At 43.2% G+C, this 21477-nt stretch overlaps 1 protein-coding gene across 2 annotated transcripts in view; it reads left to right on the top strand.

Moving 5' to 3' along the window:
• Positions 1-15047, top strand: part of LOC148035457 (putative cysteine protease RD19D) — a 33861-nt gene extending 18814 nt beyond the window's left edge. Inside the window, exons 3-4 of one of the 2 annotated variants that reach the window (XM_087677411.1) lie at positions 13790-14033; positions 14223-15047. In XM_087677411.1, coding sequence (XP_087533537.1) covers positions 13790-14033; positions 14223-14512 — 534 coding nt within the window. In that variant the 3' untranslated portion in view covers positions 14513-15047. The remainder of the gene's footprint in view (positions 1-13789; positions 14034-14222) is intronic. The other variant, XM_087677412.1, reaches the window with a different exon arrangement.
• Positions 15048-21477: the final 6430 nt, after the last annotated feature.

Here is a 21477-nt window from a genome sequence, read left to right as displayed (position 1 = left end):
TACTCAATCACTCTCTTCATCTCCTCCCTCCCATAGATCGATTCAAGGATCCAACAGGATCATGTGTCTAGGGAAGATGTTGGGGGATCGAGTGTCAGGAGAACCGGGCAATGATCCAACAACGTTGTGCCCCAACCTGGCCTCCACGAGAGCATCCCCACTCACCCACATAGAACATGTCCAACTGCTCTTGTATCCCCAAGAGAAGTCCAGTCGACCTCTCCCTCCTATGGAAGGCACGGTCTCTCCAAGCATCACATGCTCCTACTGCCACTAGAAAGACCTCCCATGCCTCCTACTTCTCCCTAGCCATGCCCTGGTAGTTTCTGCCTCTACCCTGCTGGTTCTCTAAAGCCTACAGGTTGTTGAAGTCTCCTCCAACAATCCAAGAGTCCACCTCTGGGAGTCCTGTCGCAATCTCCACCCAAAACCTATTGCGTGTCCTAACCTCAGTAGGGGCATAGACAAAGGCACGAGTCCCCAATATCCAATCTGATTCATAGAACCCTCCCTGCCACTATCGTCCCGTGGTCTCGCACATGGGCAATGAGACTCGGGCCAATAGAGGTGCATATGCCCCCACTCCTACCATGGGCACTAATGGCGTACTCCCAGTAAGTGTGTGAATTGCCCGAGACCTTCCCTACCCGCTAGGCCTGGGCGGGAGTGAGATTGTGCTCCTGTAGAAGTAGGATGTCAATCTCTCTGGCAAGGGTAGGTTGCAACTCCTACTGAACAATCAACTTCCTGAAACCACGTGCCCCACTATAGTGAAGGCTATTCACATTCCAGGATGCAAGGTGTAAACTCATAGGGAGACCTGTGACTGACCGAACAAGCATCTGTTCGGTGTGGAAGCTGTTGACGAAGAAGAGGAACTATGAGGCATGCATATACGCTTCGCTGCTGGCTTGGATGGTGAACTCCATTCCCCCATGGTACCATGGGGATGATGGATGCGCCTCGTGGTACCACCAAGGCATCTATCAACCAGGCTAAGAGGCGAGACTCCGTACACTGGTAGAAACGTGCCGCCTGTGCTAGGGGCCACTCGAGCACATCCATCCGCACTCTCCACTGCGGATGGGCTTGAAAGATAATGCTCAAATGTGGGACCTCAACCTCAACCCACCAGTTAATGTCCATCATGCAGCCTGGCAACTTCTAGGAGAAAAGTGTTAGTCCACCTTCTCCCATCCACTGGGAGATGTGATCTACCACCTGGCTCTTCACCTCCTCCTCTATCTAGATCGATGTCCAATCTCCTGTGTGAGACATATGAATGAAGAAGTCATAGTTTGGTCCATCCGGTGGTGCCAATAGATGGACCTTGCCATTCCTCAACTTGCGTACCACGAAGATTCCCATCTCCAAGGGTAGTGGGAACTCTCCGCAACTCTCAGGTAAGACCATAATCCACTACGAAAGAACTCATGTGGTAGCAGCTGCACCTATCTCGGGAAAGTGTAACAGGTAGCTTGGACGGAGGAGTTGGTGGCTGTGTCGGGAGGGGGGTGGGGTGGGGATAGACTGCCGGTGAGTAGAGGATTTCGGTGTATGGGGCTCCTCTACTCTTGTGGGGAGGGGCGGATGGGTGAAGGGGGGGTTCGCCTATGCTGGGTGGGGATCAGGGGTACTAGTTGCGATGGTCGTCGGAGGCACCCGGCGGGTGTGGGGGGGGCTGCTAGCTCTGGAGGGGGGGGGGGATGTGGACTAGGATCGAGGGGGAAACCATGGGGAGGGGGGGTTTTTTAAGGAGGTGGGGGATGTGAGCCCTCGGGTGAGGTCGCCTATGACGCCTCTGTGGGGGGTGGATGTGCAGATGTGTGGTCCCTACCGAGTGGGGCGAGGAGGCCCCACGTGGTGCTATATTGGGGGGCGATACTCGCCCTCCTGCTGCCTGCTATCGTGGCTGTGTCTAAGGGCTGGCTGCAGCCCCCCTGTCGTCTCCCTCTCTATCGTCTCTAGACCTATGTGAAGCCATCTACGTCCGCCTGTAGGCATGTCGACAAAGCTCCCTTGGCTCTGAAGCACATGCACTCTACTACCAATTGCCCAAAGTCATGGCAATGCATGCACTGCTTGGGCTGCCCCGTCACAATAACCTGCTACTTGAAGGAAGTGTGCATCTACCTCAATCTCTAGAAGTTGTGGTATGTTCTTTCTCTCTTTCACTGCCACCCGTACCCTTGATACTCCTGTGACAACTGTCACTGCGTCCGTGAAAGAGGTGGGAAGGACAGTGCCAAAGAGCCTTCCAAAGTCTTCCACAGCTGACGATACTCTATCGCCAGTCCGGGGAAGAGTAGGGTGACGGGATGTCTTAAGGAAATTGTTGTGGAGTATGAATGCCTCCACTGAGAAACCACTGTACCAAGGGACCATGTAAATGACCCCCTTCGTGGAGGCATAGGGTGAACTGGCCACTAACTCCTAGGTTGCGTCTACTGAGGTGAGTCATACCATGAAGATCCCTTGCCCCATGAGAATCTCCTCCACTATCTGCACCATGCTGATGCGCAACATGGAGTGAAGCAGTCCCGAAGCTGAGCCCTAGACGGGGAGTGTCCTACAACTTGTCCAAAGATCTTTGTTTCTTTTAGCTCCAGCTCTGTGGCACAGACTGCTATGAGTTGTTGCTCATAGAGGACTATACACAAGGTATTTGATTAGGGGGCACTCGCAAAAATGCAGCGGTGTTTTCCGACTACAGGTTTCCATTGCGTGTCCCTTCTAAAAACCTACCAAACACACTGTTGTACCGCCGGAGGAGGGGGTGTTGCTGCTGCAAGTGGAGGGAGCAACCGGGAGAGCGGGGGGGGGGGGGGGGGGGGGGGTGTGATAGCGAGGACAGGGGGATCTATTTTTTGACTGTGGTGGGGCACTGGGTGCCACGTGTGATTGCGTCGTTGGAGTCGCACAGGTGGGGAGCTTGGATCCGTAGGGTGGAGGCCATGCTTGGGGGGTCAGGTTGGTGGGACTAGTACGTCTGCCTGGGGGCAGCACAGGGGAGAAACCAGGGCGGGGAAGGAAGGGGAGGCAACACGGATGGTTGCAGGTAGTCGAGCAGAGTCCCCTTGCAAATGAAATGCAGGCAAGGGACCATAGGACCAGTGGGGAGGAGGCAAGTGACAAGGGGCCACAGGGTGGGGGGGGGGGGGGGGGTTGCAATGGCGGGGGTGTGAGCAGCGACGTGTCGGTCGAGAGCAATTTTTGAACTTTCTGTGACAATAGCGAGTTGCTTCTTTAAAGTCTCATATACTGAAAGGCACTCCCCACCAAAAACCACTTACTAATATGCCTTCCAAATGTGCCATCCTATAAGACTTCCTATGATCTCCCATACCTCTAAGCGCTTTGCTATGGGCTCCAATACTTGGCGGTTGGGTAAAGCCTCCAAGCCGACCACTACACAAGACCCAACCTCAATGAGAAAAATCATGTCCTGCATCCTGGCCTCATACAAAAGGTGACGGCCTTGGTTGACTGTTAACCAGCAAAAATCCCCCTACGAGATACATCCAAGGATGGGTGCCACACGGTGGAGCATACAACAGGCTCCTCTCCATGCGAGCTATGCCGCCTCGCAAGACCAAAGGCAGCTTTGGAGTTTCCAAGTGCTGCTGTGGGCAGCGCTTACAACCTCCATCCTACTATATCTAAGCCAACCAACTCCCAACAGCCATACCCCCATGTACCAAAAGCCAAAGGAAATACAACACCCTCCTTGGCCTCCATCCATCCCATAGGCAACGCCAGAAAGTCCAACAGAAGGCATCCATGATGTTGTGCTCTACCCAATATCTACTACGCGAAGGTGCCCAATCCATGTCCTCCTGCATCAATACATGTCTACTAATCCTGGCTGTGTACTCCAAGAATCTCAGTGGCTTCTTGGCGACGGCAGTGGAAAGTGGCTGGCCATAGTCACTCCCCATGGTCCTACTCCAACTCATCAAGTGGCCTGCTCTCTCATATCAAAAGGCGCCACTCTCGAAACACCTCCCAGGGCACATAAGGATCCAGTCACTAGGTCTTCCCCTAGAGTCCAACCGCACAAATCCTCCTCCAAGGAAGGACAACAATCTCCTCATCTTGTTGCCCTCTGTCAAGAACCAAACGCCCCTTCTTGCACGGTGAAGAAAGTCCCATAGGGGGCACCACCCACTCTTCCTGCCACCTATAAGGGGATACCTACCAATGAGAATCTAGTAGCCCACACCTCACCAGCTCCACCGGCTCTCAAATCGAGGGGTCTAGCCACTCCTGAGGGATCCTTGAGTCAATCTCCCTCCTCCTCGCCTTAGCTCTTCGCTGACAACTTGATGCCCATTGCAACACCTCGATCCGCCATCCTATACACCTCCCACCATGTCTTGATAGTACGAGCAGGGCCAGCCTCCCAGCTAGCCCACTAGATGTGGGGGAGCTCGCCAATCTGTATTCTGTCCCGATCTCTAACCTCCTCCTGGCATCCTGGGGGCCTTTGAACGATGGCCTTGTGAAGGCCCTACCACACTCGAAGTAAGTTGCGGAGGAAGGAAGATTTGGGTGGCATGATATGGGAAGTCATGAAGATCCATCTCAAGGATGGTCTCCAACCACCGCCAAGCCTTGGTCCTGCACTCCTAGAGACCATCTTGTAGAAGGACCTTTCAGGTCTGCCCACCTGGTGTGAGACCACGGACCACTAGCTTGCCCAAAAGGGCTAGGCTCTAGAACTTTGGGTTGATGATCCCAATCCCTCCCTCAAACCGATGCCGGATGATGGTTGCCCACATCACCTTAGCCTAGGAATCCTTGGAACCGTCTGAGCCAGCCGAGAGGAAATTTCGCACTAGGCGGCGAATGAAACCGGTCTATGACTCACATAAAGTGGTAGTCCCTTCAATTAATACCTGGTCTTTTCACATACACACACAAACAGAGACCTCACTCCCTCACTTAACACCAGATTAGCCTTGAAGTCCAGCGCCCCTTTTGGTATTTCTTTATCAATTAAAAGATGGAAAGTTACAATAAATAAATAAAATGTTCCAAAGTACAAAGCCTGTGAATATTTGGCTTTCATCTTTTTTTAGTAAATTTCAGCTGCACAAGGACAGTATAGCATATCTAGAACAACATCCCAAGTAGGAAAACACTTTATGTGACCATAACTCAATAATTCAAGTGTAGAATTGCAATCTGCATAACTCTATATTTATTGTTTTTCACTTATTTCTTGACCTGTTCTCTGTCTCATTCCATTCCAGATATATTCCATACCAGTTGGACTACAAACCCTTTTACCTTGGCATCATTCTAGAGTAAAAAAATCCCACAAACATCACTATATCAAAGCTGAAAACATTGTTCCTATGTGGCATGGCCATCACTTTCTTTAGTTCCTGCATTGGAGAAGCAATCAGCTGCTCCTGAACCTGGACAGTGAGGCTCTTGCCTTAGCAGAAGAGAAAAGAAAACACAGAACTATACATTCGATTGAATCAGCCCATTATGCAGAGCATTTCCTCTGAGAATAGAGAGAGAGTTGACCAGAGGGAGCAAGCTCTAGTTCCGTACATGAGTCAGAGACAAAGAAGTACTCTCCATAGTTGATGTACTTGCAACAATCTACCCTCAGCCCAAAAAAAAATTTATGCTCAGATCTACCCCTCCTGCATTCAACGTTGCTACTCTCTCTCTTTTGGGAATTTGTCCCCAAATTGTGACACATGGCATACACGTAACAATTTTCCTGTTTAAACCTTCCGGTCTAAAATTCTCCATGATTGGTGCAAAATTTGACCTCGGCACAGATCAAAGAATTAATCCTCGTGCAAAAACGAAGATAATGACATGAACAAATTTTGGGGGTCCAAAAATAGTAACTCCCTAAATTTTAGGGATGGTGACCACTGCATTTCTCAAGTTGTTCTGAGCAACTTTTATCATTGCAACCACATCAAAAAGAGTAATGTGGCTCGGTTACGGTGACTTTTATTCCGTGGGCATTCTCACATGTGCATCTTTTGTCTTGGCCAGGCTCATTGTCCTACACCATCTCGAGTGGCTAAGCACATAGTCCCAAACCACTAGCATTATATTCTTCAGTGCCCATTCAATTCGGTCCCGAGGCTCAGACAAACCATTAGTCCAATTTGTCCCAATGGCTGCCTCTTTTGGCCATGCAAAGATCCCGACTTAATCTAAGAGAACTCGCGGGGTAAAAAGTAACAACAACTAAAGAAAAGAAAAATAAAATATTTATATAAGTAAATAAAGAAAGTAACTGCAAAAAGTATCACCATATGGTGACATACCCCCTCTTGAAAGAAGCAAACAACCTCAATTGCATGCCACACATGCTAATGGATGACACAGGATGATAACAAGATTCTCCATGTTATTAATGCCATCACATATATCACTTGCTAACAGATGACACGGGGAGATGGTAGGAGTTTCCCCACTACCATTTGTGCCATTGCAAGTTCAATTCTCACATAGGTGGAGGATCACATCATGTATCCAACTATGGTTACTCGGAGCCTTTCTAATATACATGTTTCCGGATGCAAAACAGGGCAATAGCACATATCCCCGAACTATTAGTGTCACAACATGTATAATCATTCAACTATAGTGTAACAAATACAACTTCAAAGCACTGAGATTTCATTCAATGATACACATGTTAACGCTAAGTGTAAACCATACATTGTGCATTATTCAGTTAGATGCAGTATTCAACTGTACAATAGAGAATGTACATTGCATCAAAAAGCATTCTAAGTCACTGTAGGTTCCAGCAAGAAAGCTTCTCGGTAAAGTTGCAATAATAGAGGTGAATCTGCCAATTCAGCCTCTTCCATCCATTTGGCATCCATTGGTAAATAGTTCTTGAACTTCACCAAAAATCTTCTTATAACTCTACCTTTCACTTTCCTATCCTTATGTGCCAGGATCTGCTCACGAACTAGAATGTCATCTAATTCCTCTACATCGGGTTGTTCCTCTTGAATCATATCTTCTGGCACTTCACCAATAAAAGGCCTCATAGGCTCACATGGAATGCATTATGAATTTTCCAATTCTTTAGCAATTTCAGCCTATATGCTATGTCATTGATCTTCGCTAAGACTTGAAAAGGGCCATAGTAACGCATACTCAGCTTTGGAAACATGTGTTCTTTGCCCTTCTGTTTTCTCAAACGTGCCTTTTCAAAATGCAATAAGACCCAATCATCCTTTTTGAACAAGAGTTTCCAACAATGACTATCAGCAGCTCTTTTCTATTTAGCTTGTGACTTTTCTAAGGCATACTTGACCTTTTTATATGCTTCTTCCCAATCTTCTACATAACGATCTCCTTCAAAAATGTTATCTTTTTTTTGCAAAATGGGAGGTAGTTTCTTTCCACCTTCCACAATCTCAAAAGGTGCTTTGACAGTAGATGAGTGCATTGTATTATTGTATGCATACTCAAACAATGCCAAGTAGTGTTCCCAAGAAGTATTATGGTCTAAAACATAACACTTTAGTAGATCTAAAACAGTCAAATTTGCTTCTTCAAACTGTCCATCAATTTGTGGATGGAAAGAAGATGAAAATTTCAGTGTAGTGCCCATGTTTTCAAAGAATGCTTTCCAAAACAAGCTAGTCATTCTTGGATCTCTATCACTTACAATTGATCGTGGCATTCCATGGTACTTGAAGATATTATGCATAAATATATTTACCATGTGTTCTAACTTAACCTTTGCCCCATAGTTGAGGATCCAATTTGTGCATAAGGGAGATGCGATGCATGTAGGTTAGGGTGACAGGTCTAACCATAGGTGAGTATTACCTGCCTAGGTATGCCTCGCCCTTGATGTGCCCCGAGGCTAGGGGGTTCGGGATGGAGCCGCCCAATCGAAGCCACCAGACGCACCTAACTTGACAGGAATGAAATGTGCATGTTTGCTGAATCTGCAAATGATAATCCAAATTCCATCATTCCCTGAAGAAGTTTTTGGAAGATCAAAAATAAAATCCATGGCAATACTTTCCCATGGCCTTTCTGGAATAGGCAGTGATTGCAATAACCCTGGTGCCTTCTGTCTATCAAAGTTGACCTTTTGGCATACAAGGTAAGATCTAACATATGCATCAACATTAGATCTCAAGGCTGGCCTATAGAAGAAAGTCTCTACCACTTTGATTATAGCATCTATACCACGATGTCCTGCATATGGTGGAGCATGAATTTCTAATAAAACTTTTGGCCTTAGCTGTTTTGTAACGCATAGTTTTCCATGCATCATGATAAAGCCTTCTTTGAACACATAATGATCATGATGTTGGCCATTGATCAACTGTTCATAGATTTCGGAGAAATCTTCGTCATCAACATATTGCTCTTTCATATCATCCAATTCATGGTGATAAGAAATTGAAACAACTAACACCTGTGGTTTGCGAGATAAAGCATCTGCAACTACATTCTTCTTGCCTTCCACATGCACTATCTGAAAATGAAACATAGATAGGAAATTTTCCAAATGCATGTGTTTCTCTGACAATTTAGCCTGTGTGAGAAAGTATCTAAGTGTTTGATGATCTGTTTGCACTACAAAATCAGCACCAAGCAAATAGTGCTTCCAACTAGAAAGTGCATGGATCACAGCTTTCTCATAAATTTGGTAAGTCCTTTCAACGACAAAGAGTGCTCTCGTATGCCACAACTCGGTCATTCTGCATTAATACAACACCAATGTTGTTTCCACATGTATCACACTACACTACAAATGGCTTAGACAAATCTGGCAAAATAAGTACTAGATCTGTAGTCATTTTCCCCTTCAAACATCTAAATGTTGATTTCTCTCTGTCAATCCATTGCCATTTGACATTTTTCTTTTCAAGCGTATGTAAAGGAGAAGCAATCTCTGCAAAGTGTCTTACAAATCTTCTGTAGTAAGAGCATAGGCCAAGGAAACTGCACACATCATGAACGGTTGTCAAGTTTGGCCAAGAGACAATTGCTTCTATCTTTGCAGGATCAATCTTCAGACCATCTTTAGAAACTATGTGCCCAAGGAAGTGAATCTCTCCCAAAAAGAATTCACTCTTCTTGCCATTAATGAGCAATTTATTACACTTAAGCTCATTAAAGATTGTAACTAAGTGTTTTCTATGCTTCTCTTCATTCTTTGAAAAGATAATCATATCATCAAAGAATGTGCCAATGAAACTTCAATAAGGGCGGAAAATTCTATACATCATCCTGTTAAACATGGCAGGAGCATTGGTCAATCCAAACAGCATGACTAAGAATTCATAGAGACCAAATGTCATTCGATATCCTCTGGCGGCCTGATTCTAATCTGATGGTATCCACTTTTCAAGTCTATCCTACTAAACATTCCTGCTCCCTATAATCGATCAAGAATGTCATCTATCCTCGAAATCGGAAACCTATTCTTGATCGTGTTCTTATTCAAGGCTCTGTAATCAATACACATTCGCTAAGAGACATCCTTTTTTTGAACTAGCAACACAGGTGAACAAAACGGAGAACTACTGGGCTGAATTAGTCCCTTCTCTAAAACCTCATTAACATGTGTCATAATCTCTTTCTGCTACACTACACTGACCCTGTACGGTGGCCTATTGGGCGGACTAGTCCATGGAATAAGATCTTTGGTATGATTTTCAAGCCTCTCAGGGGGGGTAACTCTCTTGGTAACGAATCTGAGAAACAATCATTGAGTTTATCCAAGAAAGCCCTTCTACTTTCATCTAGTACAGACACATTACTATCAACTTTATTAACTTGCTTTGCAAAAACCAAGTATGCAGAAATATGATTTTTCATTACAGAAATAATTGCAAAAGCAGAAACAACTGGGACGGACTCTCCTTTAAGCTTCACATCTAACACATGAGTCTTGCCCCTATGTACAAGAGTAATCGTTCTGCTGTAAGTATCCAAGATAGCAAATTTCCTGTGGCACCATGGAATTCCCAACAAAATATCATAGCCCTCTAAAGGCATAATATGGAACTCCTCTGTGTCCACATAGCTCTGAATGTGTATATGGAGTTTGCTAAGAATGGGGGTGACAAGTTCAGTATGTCCTGGGCATGCCAAATCAGCATGTCCAACTGGTCCCATTTCCTCGGGACGTATACCCAGCTTAGCTGCCAATGCCGGTGAGATAAAGTTTGCATGATCTCCAAGATCAAAGAAAATAAGCACTGTGGAATCTCTAATCTTTTCTCAAGCTCTGCACAATTCTGTAGCATCATCAGCTGATTGATCTCCCACCATATCAGGCACTAAGCCAATATTGGGTTTCTTTTTACTTGGTGCATCTTTATTCTCCACATCTTTAGAAGATTGTTGTGGGCACTTAGAAGCAATACAGCCTTTCTATTCACATATAAACCATTTCCCAGCCATCATTAAAGCCTTTCTTTCTTCAAATGATTTTGCCAAAAAGTGGCCTCTTCTATCCTTTGCCCTATTTAAGGGAAGTTTGAGGCCGCTGATAAAAACTTTTCTTCCAAGGCTGCTGCTGAAAACTTTTCTTCCAAAAAGACTTCTTTGTAAAGCTGGTCTTTTCTGGAAATTGCTTCTTCTTCTTGCCAGGATCCTACTTGAACTGAGAATGCTTCTTTTCAGTGCCTTTAAAGCTGTCAGCTTTTCCTTTTAACAATGCATTTTCCACACTAGCATTTTCAATTAACTATACCATATTTGTACCCCTGGTCTCGGTACAATAATCCATGATGGCTTTGGGCAAACTGCAACTATACTTTTCAATTTGTTCCGACAATAGGGGCACTGTCTTGTAAGAACTCGCAAGCAAAAGTGCTTCCCAAAATTTCTTATCGTACTCTTCTAAATCCGCACAATTTGCTGCGTCCAATTTATGCCATGCAGTCATGACATCTACTTCAAATGTGTTAGTTAACCATGAAGCTTCAAACAACTGTTTAAAATGGACCCAAGTGGCAGATGCATATCCTTGCATCAACAATATATTCCAATGCTGCAAAGCATTACCTTTCAAAAAAGTTGCAGCCTTCCACACCTTAGAAGTCTCAGTAAAATTCCCTCAAGTGTAAGCTGCATCAAACTCGTGTATAAATGTCAAAGCTTTCAACTTATCTTGCATACCATTGAAGGTTTCAAACTTTAATGCATGACCACCCTCTTTATAGTCTTTAGGCTTTGCACTTTTTGGTGTTAGGTTGTCATAGATAGGTGGCTGTAAAAAGGGGAGTCCCTTAGGTGCATTATCAGCATTAATTTCACATGTCTTAGTTGCCATATGCCCACTAGGCTGAGAAAAAACCACCACTGCATTTTGTACTCTAGGCATCAAATAAGGACTCTAAAGAGTTTGATAACTGGGCTGTAGACCAATACTAGCATAAAGTGGGTTCACTGCTTCAATAGGCATCATTCCTGGTGGCCCTCTGGGCAAGTATCCCTGATAACCAGTGGGTAATCCAGCCATTGCTTGAAAAATTGACCCACCACCAAAGTAACCAAGATAGGTAGCAAAGTGAGGAGGAATAGTTTGCTGTGCCACTTGTGCATTACTGCCTTGACCATTCACTCCTTGGTCCTGTGCTTGTGCTTCTTGTTACACTGGACTTGTCTTCATGTTTGGACTTGTCTCCATGTTTGTTGTCTTTTCCACATGCTCATCCACATTAGAGGTTTTCCTTTTTGAGCGCTCCATGGTATGATGTGATGACTTCGAAAGAGCCAACCATACTGAGGAGTTGTGCCATAAACAAGTCCTCCTGTTCTTGCTCCTCATCGTGTGGTTCAATCTCGGTTCTAGAAGGTGCTGACACCTGTGCACCAATTCTCTCTCTTCGGTGTCTATGAGCAGAAGAAAAACTATTCTTCTTCATGAGGGAGTTTTCCTTTGCCTTTGTCCATGTCTGCCATCTCTCTAGTCCTGTATCCAGCAAATGCTGTATCCAAGAAAAATCTCGTAGTCTTTCTCACCTGTAATCTCTGTAAAACCTGTGTGTATGGCCTTTTCACCCAAAATTGTCCAAGCTTAAATTCTTACAAAAAATAATTCAAATCCCATGGGTGGAACCATGAAACCAATCTATGACTCACATAAAGTGGTAGTCCCTTCAATTAAGACCTGGTGTTTTTAATACACACACAAACAAAGACCTCACTCCCTTGCTCAACACTAGATTGGCCGTGAAGTCCGGCGCCCCTTTCAATATTTCTTTATCAATTAAAAGATGGAAAGTTACCGCAAAAAAAAAAGTTCCAAAGTATAAAGCCTATGAATAGTTGACTTTCATCTTTTTTGAGTAAATTTCAGTTGCACAAGGACAGTAAAGCATATCCAGAACAACATCCCAAGTAGGAAAGCACTTTCTGTGACCGTAACTCGATAATTCAAGTGTAGAATTGCAATCTGCAAAACTCTGTATTTTCTATTTTTCACCTGTTCACTGCCTTATTCCATTCCAAATTTGTTCCATACCAGTTGGACTACAAACCCTTTGACCCTAGGATCATTCCAACAGTAAAACAGTCCCACAAACAACACTAAATCAGAGCTGAAAACACTGTTCCTGTGTGGCGTGGCCATCACTTTCTTTAGTTCCTGCATTGGAGAAGCAATCAACTACTCCTGAACTTAGACAGTGAGGCTCTTGCCTCAGCAGAAGAGCAAAGAAAATACAAAACTGTACATTCGATTGAATCAGCCCATCATGCAGAGCATTTCCTTTGAGAATAGAGAGAGAGTTGACCAGAGGGAGTAAGCTCTACCTCCGCACATGAGTCAGAGACAAAGAAGTACTCTCCATAGCTAATGTACTTGCAGCAATCTGCCCTCAGTCCCGAAAACAATTTCACGGTCAGATGTGCCCCTCCTGCATTCAACGTTGCTGCTCTCTCTCTTTTGGGAATTTGTGTCCAAATTGTGACACATGGCATACATGTAATAATTTTCCTGTTTAAACCTTCCGGTTTAAAATTCTCCATGATTGGTGCAAAATTTGACCTCAACACAGACCAGAGAATTAATCCTCGTGCAAAAGCAAAGATAATAATGCGAACAGATTCTCGGGTCCAAAAGTAGTAACTCCCTAAATTTTAGGGATGGTGACCCCTCATTCCTCAAGTTGTTCTAAGCAACTTTTATCATTGCAACCACATCAAAAAGTGTGAGTCTCGTCACCCCCTGGGGAAAGGGGGGGAGTGGGCGGGGGGGGACACATGTACTAGTTGAGGATCATGGGGGACTAATCGGTGGGGGAGATGGTGGGGAAGAGAACAAGAAGTCATGGTCATTATGATCATGACAAGTTGACGTGGAGTTGGATTGTAGAGTATAGGAGAGGTGGTGATTTGTTGGTATCAATGATGGAGACGTCTACTTGGAGTGCTACATGCCAAGAGGCGTGTATGCCACATGCTAGGAGAGGAATCTTGGGTGAGCTCACATAGCACTGAGTGGCTGGTTGTAGGAGTCATGATCATTGTGTTTTTATGCACAATACTAAGTATTGAATCTTGATAAATTCAGAAGGTCATAGGAAAGCCGTCTTGTCTAGCTATGTTCTTGTGCAGCTCCATGCTGAGATTGTCTGCAAGAGCGCATTCGATTCAAATTCTTCCTGCAAGCACATGCACTAGATGTTTTCTTGTGCAGCTCCATACCTAAAAAAATTTGGCAAAGTGCCAACTCATTCAAATTCTTCCTGCAAGCACATACATTTTGTACATGATTACAAAGGAATTGCTCACCATGATGCAATGTTTGCAGTGCAATCCAGCAGACCAGAGGTCGTGTGATTCAGGATGTCGAGGTGGGCTTATGACAAATGCATATGAATATCTCATGGAGGCTGGCGGTCTGATGATGGCAGAGGACTATCCTTACAAGGCCACAGTTGGACAGTGTCAATTTAACAAAAACAAAGTTGCTGTGAAACTGGGAAACTTCAGCATAATCTCTCTTGATGAAGATCAGATTGCAGCTAATCTAGTGAAGCATGGACCTTTGGCAGGTAAATGAATGCTTTTATTGACAGCACACTCAGACCTCCTCCAAGTTCATAGGCCCTTTAATCATTTAATTCTTCTTGGGGGGCTTCTGTACAAGACTTAAGGGATGCAAATGGTGTTACACTGCTTGTTTCATGTTGTGTGGTTTTTGAAGTTCTTCTGTGCTAAAAACCTTTTTTATCTGGTGACAGTGGCGCTGAATGCAGCATTCATGCAGACATATATCGGGGGAGTATCATGCCCTTTGCTTTGTAGTAAAAACTTTGTCAACCATGGTGTGCTTCTGGTGGGTTATCAAGAGAGGGGTTACTCGATGCTCAGATTCTCTTACAAACCCTACTGGATATTGAAAAACTCTTGGGGTTCCCATTGGGGTGAACAAGGCTATTACAAGCTGTGTCGGGGGCTTAGCGAATGTGGCATAAATACAATGGTGTCTTCTGTTGCAGCCATCAGTGTCATGACAGCTTCAGAATCATGACAATCATGAGATCCATATGGTTGTATTGTGTTCACTGGAATGCATGTGTACCAAGGTCTGCACACTGAGGTGGTTAAACATAGTGGATAGGTTAAGCACACATCTACAATTTGAGGGTAATTCTACCATAGGAAATCAAAATGGGTCTTTCCTACATCTTGTTCTAGGTTATTTTATTTGTCAATTATTAAGGATGTAAAAATTGGAGGGAGGAAGTGCAAGGAGGAGGTATGGAACTGATGGTTTACCTCTCATTCCATATCTTCTGTCCTTGAAGGAAGAAGGGGGACTGATTTCTCATCTTCCAGATCTTGTTTCTCCTCCTCTGAAGAAAATAATATTGTGCTACTGAATATTTCTTGAGCAGGGTGATATGCTGAAGTATGTTTCTGTTGCTACTTAGTCTTTGGCACAGAGTACTTATGGATTTTCTGAACAGGTTGATACTTACTTTTTCTTTGTAGATGCACTGGTAACTTTTGAAGATTTGAGGGTTGTGTTGGTTGTCTCGGTTCGATATTTGCTTACGAACAATAGTGGTTTGTGTAAAATCTGAAGGTTATGTTGAGATGTATGATTTATTTGCTGATGAACAGAGTGTCAGTAAGATGTATGGCTTATTTGCTGATGAACAATAAACAGCAGTATGAGATCATGTGTTGATACATTGAGCCTTACAATTTCATAGCTACATTCCAATGTGTTAAACTTCTGCTGGCAACTTCTGCTTGCCAAGCTATTAGCAATGCAAGGTTTGTCCAAGGTTTAGTAAGATGGACAGATATTTGTCCATATTTCAACTTGTGGCATGTAGCAGACCATCTAGTTATTGCCAACTTTTAGGAACACAGCACTAAGAGCTTAGATATGCAGCCTACCATGTGCACATTAATCCACCATTGTGCCCAGTAATCCATGGTAAAGAAACAGCCTATCTTGCAGTGGGAATTTCAGATTCCAGATACCTTCTGAACAATCTGAGATGAGTTCATCGGAGCATTCAATATTCCATGCCTCTTGAAAGATTTGTAAGGATAGCAAGTAGCTAATACCATTGCAATGAAATGACTTTGGCACCACTATATGACCTATGTGATTGCAATAATTTGAATGAGAGAGAGAAGAAAGTAGATAGATGTAGTGAATGCCCTATAAGGAGGACCAACAATTGCAAGAAAGGATTTGAAAGCAAGCAGTCCATTGATGAAGGCATACTATGATTTGATTAATGCTAGGCCTACTACAATCCAAATCAAATAGAGGAGTGCAAGATGATGCAGACCAAAGATAAACAAAAGCATCATTTGGAAATAGGGATTGCTTGAAAGGTTAGTAACATTAAAAGTAACCATCAACTTTTAGTTCCAAGTATACTGCAGTTTGGATTAGGCAGAGGACTACAAAACTAAATATAAGGTGCAAGCCAACAATTGAAAAATGTACAATTCAAAAATAAGGATTGTTGTAGGAACCCAAAAATTATTCGATCTATCTCAAGCACACAGTAGATTTCTCTCTTGTTGAATTTTTGTGTATTGAATCTATCCAAACCAATTTCTCTATTTATGCTCTTGCATCATTTCCCTAATTATGCTCTTGCCATCACATGAAGGCAACATTGGAATCTATTTCTATAGAATTGGAGTTGCAAAAAAGGTTCACATGAGTATTGAAAATATTTCGACACATATTCTCAATAGGATGGATACACAATATTTTCTAAACCAATTTCATCTATTTCTATTGAACCATGCTAATAAAGATTCTATTCCATAGCTCAAGATCAAAAGGGATCTCCTCATGGGAAGATATAGCAATAGTCATTATAGTGAGAAAGTAGTCATCACAATGCCTAGGCAAATCATTGGTTTTGGGACAAGGCTAGACATACCAACATGTATATTAAAATAAATTAAATAAAAATAACTAAGTAAAAAGTTGTGAAATGGTAGATGCAATAGTCATCTAACTCTTTAATCCATCAAAGAATAGATACTCCTATAGACAGTTAGTAGGGGGAATAAAAAGCCATATTAGAAATTAGAGTGAGTTAGAAGTTTGTATAGTTCAAGGAAAGGTGAAAGGACAATAAATCAATTACTCAAATTATAATCAAAATTGGTTAGAACCAATCCAAATATTTGACACCTTAGCTTATGAAAGATACAAATTCAAAGAGGTGCAATAACCATAAATCCACCAAAAGGTCCCAAAGCTTATGCTATGGTTGTCATGGTAGAGACTAGAAAACAACTGCAATTGGCTCAAATGTGGAAGCATCTCAAGGTGGATCAAGCCATCCAACAAGGAAAGGTTGGGTGGAATGCAAGTTAATAATGGATGAGAGTACAAAGAGGAAGTATGGCAACAAGGAGAATCTTGAGATATCAACCCTTTTTCAGTCATTGTGCATAGCTCAAAAGCTATCCTCAAGGGTGGGAAGTAAAGGGGACGAAAGTGATTGGAGAGAAGTTTTTAAAGCTAGGAAACCCTAGCAAAAAAGAAGGGAACCACAGATGGGGATGCAAAGTATCCCATTTTCTCCAAAAATACCTTACATACATTTCCAACCCCTATATGAAAAAGGTCAATGTGAGACCCAAATGCATAGTTGCTTTTGTAGAAATACAATCTTATATCCTTGTCCTGAGAGATTAGAATCTTGTGAAGATAATAAAAAATGTATGTGTGCTGAGAGTACATGCTACTAAACCCATACTTGCAAGATGAATGAATGGGTGGTAGTATGAAAGGGACCACCACCCATTCACGTGTGGGGTCCTAATGGAGGGTATGTGTGTGTGTGAAAATAAGAGGCTAAGGATAAATATGTGAGTGCACATAGTGGTGTATATTGTGTGTGTGTGTGTGTGTGTGTGTGTGCAGCATATTGTCGGATCATTTGGGGTCGAAAGTCTATCGTGGGGGTAAGAGATAGTAGAGTGAAGGGAGATTCAGGGAGAGGAGTAGATGGAAGAGAAGGGGTTCCAAGAAATAGAAGATGTAGAAGAATACTCACAGAGGTGAAGCCTGCTAATTTATTTTTGCATTATGAGAAGATATATATCTTGTAGACAAAAACATGCATAAAATAAAACCTTCCTCTATGCTACTCAGATCACCAATCAGATGTCTCCATTGGCTCTGAAAGGGAGGTAATACATTAGGACACTTGACCAGCATTTTGCCAGATCACTTCTTCTTCATCTCCCACTTTCAAAGTGTTGTTCACTGCCTAAAAACAACAATCGCGCATCGCACGATTTTGACAATCCTATTTTTTTCATAAAATCTTCTCAAAATGGCTGAAAGCTACATGATTTCTTTTACATGTCATCCTATTCTAGAAGTTATCTATAGTTTCTAGATTTTTACAAGAGATAATATCTAAAATATCAAAAATTGAATAAACTTATCCAAAAATGTAGTATTTTTGGACCATCCACTTTAAGGATACTAACACTAATGTTTAAAATGGCATTGGCTCTCTAGATCAGTAAGAAAGCAGAACTCTAGAGTTTTTCACATGGTGTGCATGTAGTGGCACGACATCCACCCCCTCCTAACCTGCACATCCTTTGGCATGTGCCAAAGTCTTATGGATCTGTAGTGTTAGAAGAAATATCCTCTGCCATGTCAATGTTTTCATCTTCTACCTCTTCTTCTTTCATATTCTCATATTCATGCTCAGCAAACTCTTGAATTACTCCATACATGTCTAAAGTGTCAACATAAATAACCTCTTTTTTTAACCATATTTTCAGTATTAATTGCTATAGAAATTTCAGCCACCTATATCAACATCAACCAGCCCTAAAAATAGCCATGAGGTACCTTCATTTGTAGCCATCAAACTATAGGTCTTCAGCTCTTTTTCAACCCATCCTACATATTTATTTTTAGCCCTGCACATGGCTGAAATATTCTTAAAACTACCAAGACTACATGTTGTCCATTCTTGCAATCCAGACACAAACACAGTTTCCCTCTTTCTTGGAGACATAATTATCTTCCTAGAGGCATTGCCATAGCCTCCACTTACATCAGTGATGTCTAAAAACCCTTAAACTCTCGTGCATTAGGTGGCATAGGATTATCCCACAGCCTATCTCGATTGTGGGGATGATTCACACAAACAGTGAGACACTGTACTATCTTTGTATTGTTTTTACTCCGAACCTGAGCATATGAAGAACCATCATCCAAGGCTTTTGCTTGCAACCTTGATTTCGAAATATAGTGCTACCCCAAAATCATCGGATAACTACATGAATCCTGCACAAAAAAATGATATTCATCCCTAACATCTCCAATAGTCATGGGTACATTCCGACAAGCAGCATAAAGATCCCCTGATGAATTGTTTGCTGTCCGCATGCGCCATCTCAGATCTACATCAATTGGCCAACCTCCATTCTCATACAAGTTGCATGCCATAACATTGATTTTGGAACCATGATCCAATAGAGCTATGCAAGGCGTCTCTCTTTCTCACACTTTAACAATTGTCTGTGTTGTAGCATGAGCCCAATGCGTTCCTGAATAATGACTGCTTGGAATAAAATGAGCATCATCTTCTTCATGTGCTTGTTGATGGACATCCCTATTATACATAACCTTCTCTCTATGCTTAGTGTTGCCCATAATACCATTTTCAACCACAAGCTTGCTGTCTACACTTCCATTCAACCCATTTTCAGGATCATCTTATCCTAAAACAACATTATATGCATAATCATATTCCCTTTGAAGATGTTTCTCTATGTCTTTGTCAACCTGCATCAATGCTTGCAAAAGTTCACCATCAAATTGTGTTTTTCGTTTCAGCATATCAATGATTGCATCATGAAATTCACACTTTGCAATTCCAAGAACTTCTCCAAGTGTGAATTCTTTCTACTGCCGAGTATGCAATCTTCCAAGACTTTTTTAAGGTTTGTGGCAGTCTCAGATCTGACTATAACCTATAACCGGGCTGCTTGCCCCTTTTCTTCCCTTCTTGTTTCTTCTCTTGAGATGATCCTCTATAATATGCTCAGCTTTCTGCTACTCCATTTTACTTCGTGTTATGCGTTTAGATGGGCCTGAAGAGGAAGGACCAGTTGTTAGATATGCTCAATGCCCTACCCTTATAAGGTGCCACCAATGATCCATGGTGCTCAAAGTTGTAAGGCCCCCATTATGAGGAGAAGCCAAATGTGAGCATGGATATTGGTTGAGTCCTAACTTGTATATTAGTTGAGATCTATGCGACCGGATGGCAAAAAGGTGACCATTATGGGTCTAATCTTTGGGTTGGACTGATTAGTTAAGTTGGTAGTGTTAACTGTCAGATGAACAAGGTGGAAAATCTGGAAAAGCTAAAGCAGAAGAAAAAGGCCAAGGAAAAGTGAAACGGAAGACAAAGGCACACAAGGAAAATCTAGAAACACAAGAAGCGCAGAAAAGTCCCAAATAAGGGAGAAAGACGCACAAGGAAAAGTGCAAGTCTACTTTTATAAAAGAGTGCAAGCGCATCGTGATTTAATTTAAGGAGCACCGGGCTCTCACCCTCGTGCAATTTGTAAAGGTAGATGGGCGGTAGGAAGGAAGATAGGAAGATAGGAGGACAATGGGAAAAAGGGCCTAGGCCACGGCCGGCCATGTAAAAAAGGGGATAAGGGGATGACCGCCCAAAAGGGATTTAGGGTTTTGTATATAAAGTTGAAAAGTGAATGAGAAGCTCATTCTTGTGTGTGGCCAAAGCTTTTTCTTCTTCTTCTCTTGTTTCTTGCCTTCTTGCTTGTGCTTGAGTGAGGGATTGAGGGAGTGAGTGTGTGAGAGTGAGGGATCGTGGAGAAGAAGCTCCCCATCTTCTCTCTTCATCTTCTCTTCTTCTCTTCTCTTCTCTTTTCTCGCGCGGCTATGGAGGATGGAGCTTGACGGAGAGCGCTTGAGGTTGCTTGAGCTTGCCGCAAGGATCGTGGAGCTACCGGAGTGCAAGAGAGAGGAGGAAACTCGATCGAGCATCAAGGTAAGCTCACTACACCAGTAAGATAGGCATTGCGTGTCGGCTATGTGAGAGGTAGCCATGGCTGCTCGTCTTGAAATGCTTGATCAATAAGCGGTCCATAGGTCTCGGGTAGAGCTCCGTAGCTCCCCTTCATTTTGGTTCGGTTGTCGACAAAATCGAGCCTCGAGCACTGCGCGCATTGAATCGAGCATAGAAGTAGGGTTTGCAGCCCGAACCGGTACTCGAGATAGTTAGGGGATTTAGGAGGTTTTAATCCTTGGAGCAAGTAAGTAATTTGATTTGTTGTTGAATGTTAGAGTAGGACTATCCATCTCCATCTCTGTTTTCGATTTTTGTTGTATTAGGTTAAGATTAGGATAGAAAAAAGAAGGAAAACATAAAGGATTCTGCTGCTGCTGGAAACAGGAAAATAGGGGCACAAATTCAAATTTCTGGTTGGAAGAGTGTGAGGGATTAGCTTCTGAGGTTACAGCAGGCTGGGATGGGGAAATAAGAGGCCCAAGGAACCAGGAAAGACCACATTTGACATTCTGCTTTGTGAGAGAGAGCGAGCTTGAGAGCCATGGAGAGAGAGAGAGAGAGAGAGAGAGAGAGAGAGAGAGCTACAGGGAGATCCTTGGAGTGCCGTTCGATTCGAGCACCATAGTGATTCTAGGTATGTCTGGCATTTCCTTGTAGTGTTTTGCACCTATTTGGAAGGCACTAGATGATTCCATGGAGTAGGCGCTGAGCTTGAGTCATCGCGTGCAACTCACGGGCTGTCGTCTGCGCAGTCGGACCAACCCGTCGTCCAATTCCCAGAATCAGACCACCCGATTTCTGGAGTCGGACTGTTCGACTGCGAGAATCTGACCACCGTGTGTGACTGTGAGAATTGGACCACCCCGTCCAACTATGAGAATTAGACCACTTCACCAAAACTTAAAATAGAGGGTTTTTGAACCTGTCAGAC

Source organism: Lygodium microphyllum, chromosome 5, assembly GCF_053477565.2.
Source record: "Lygodium microphyllum isolate KBCC chromosome 5, Lygodium_microphyllum_v1.1.10, whole genome shotgun sequence".
Lineage (NCBI taxonomy): Eukaryota > Viridiplantae > Streptophyta > Polypodiopsida > Schizaeales > Lygodiaceae > Lygodium > Lygodium microphyllum.
Note: the sequence above shows the minus strand (reverse complement) of the source record. Positions and strands in the feature narration are given on the sequence as shown.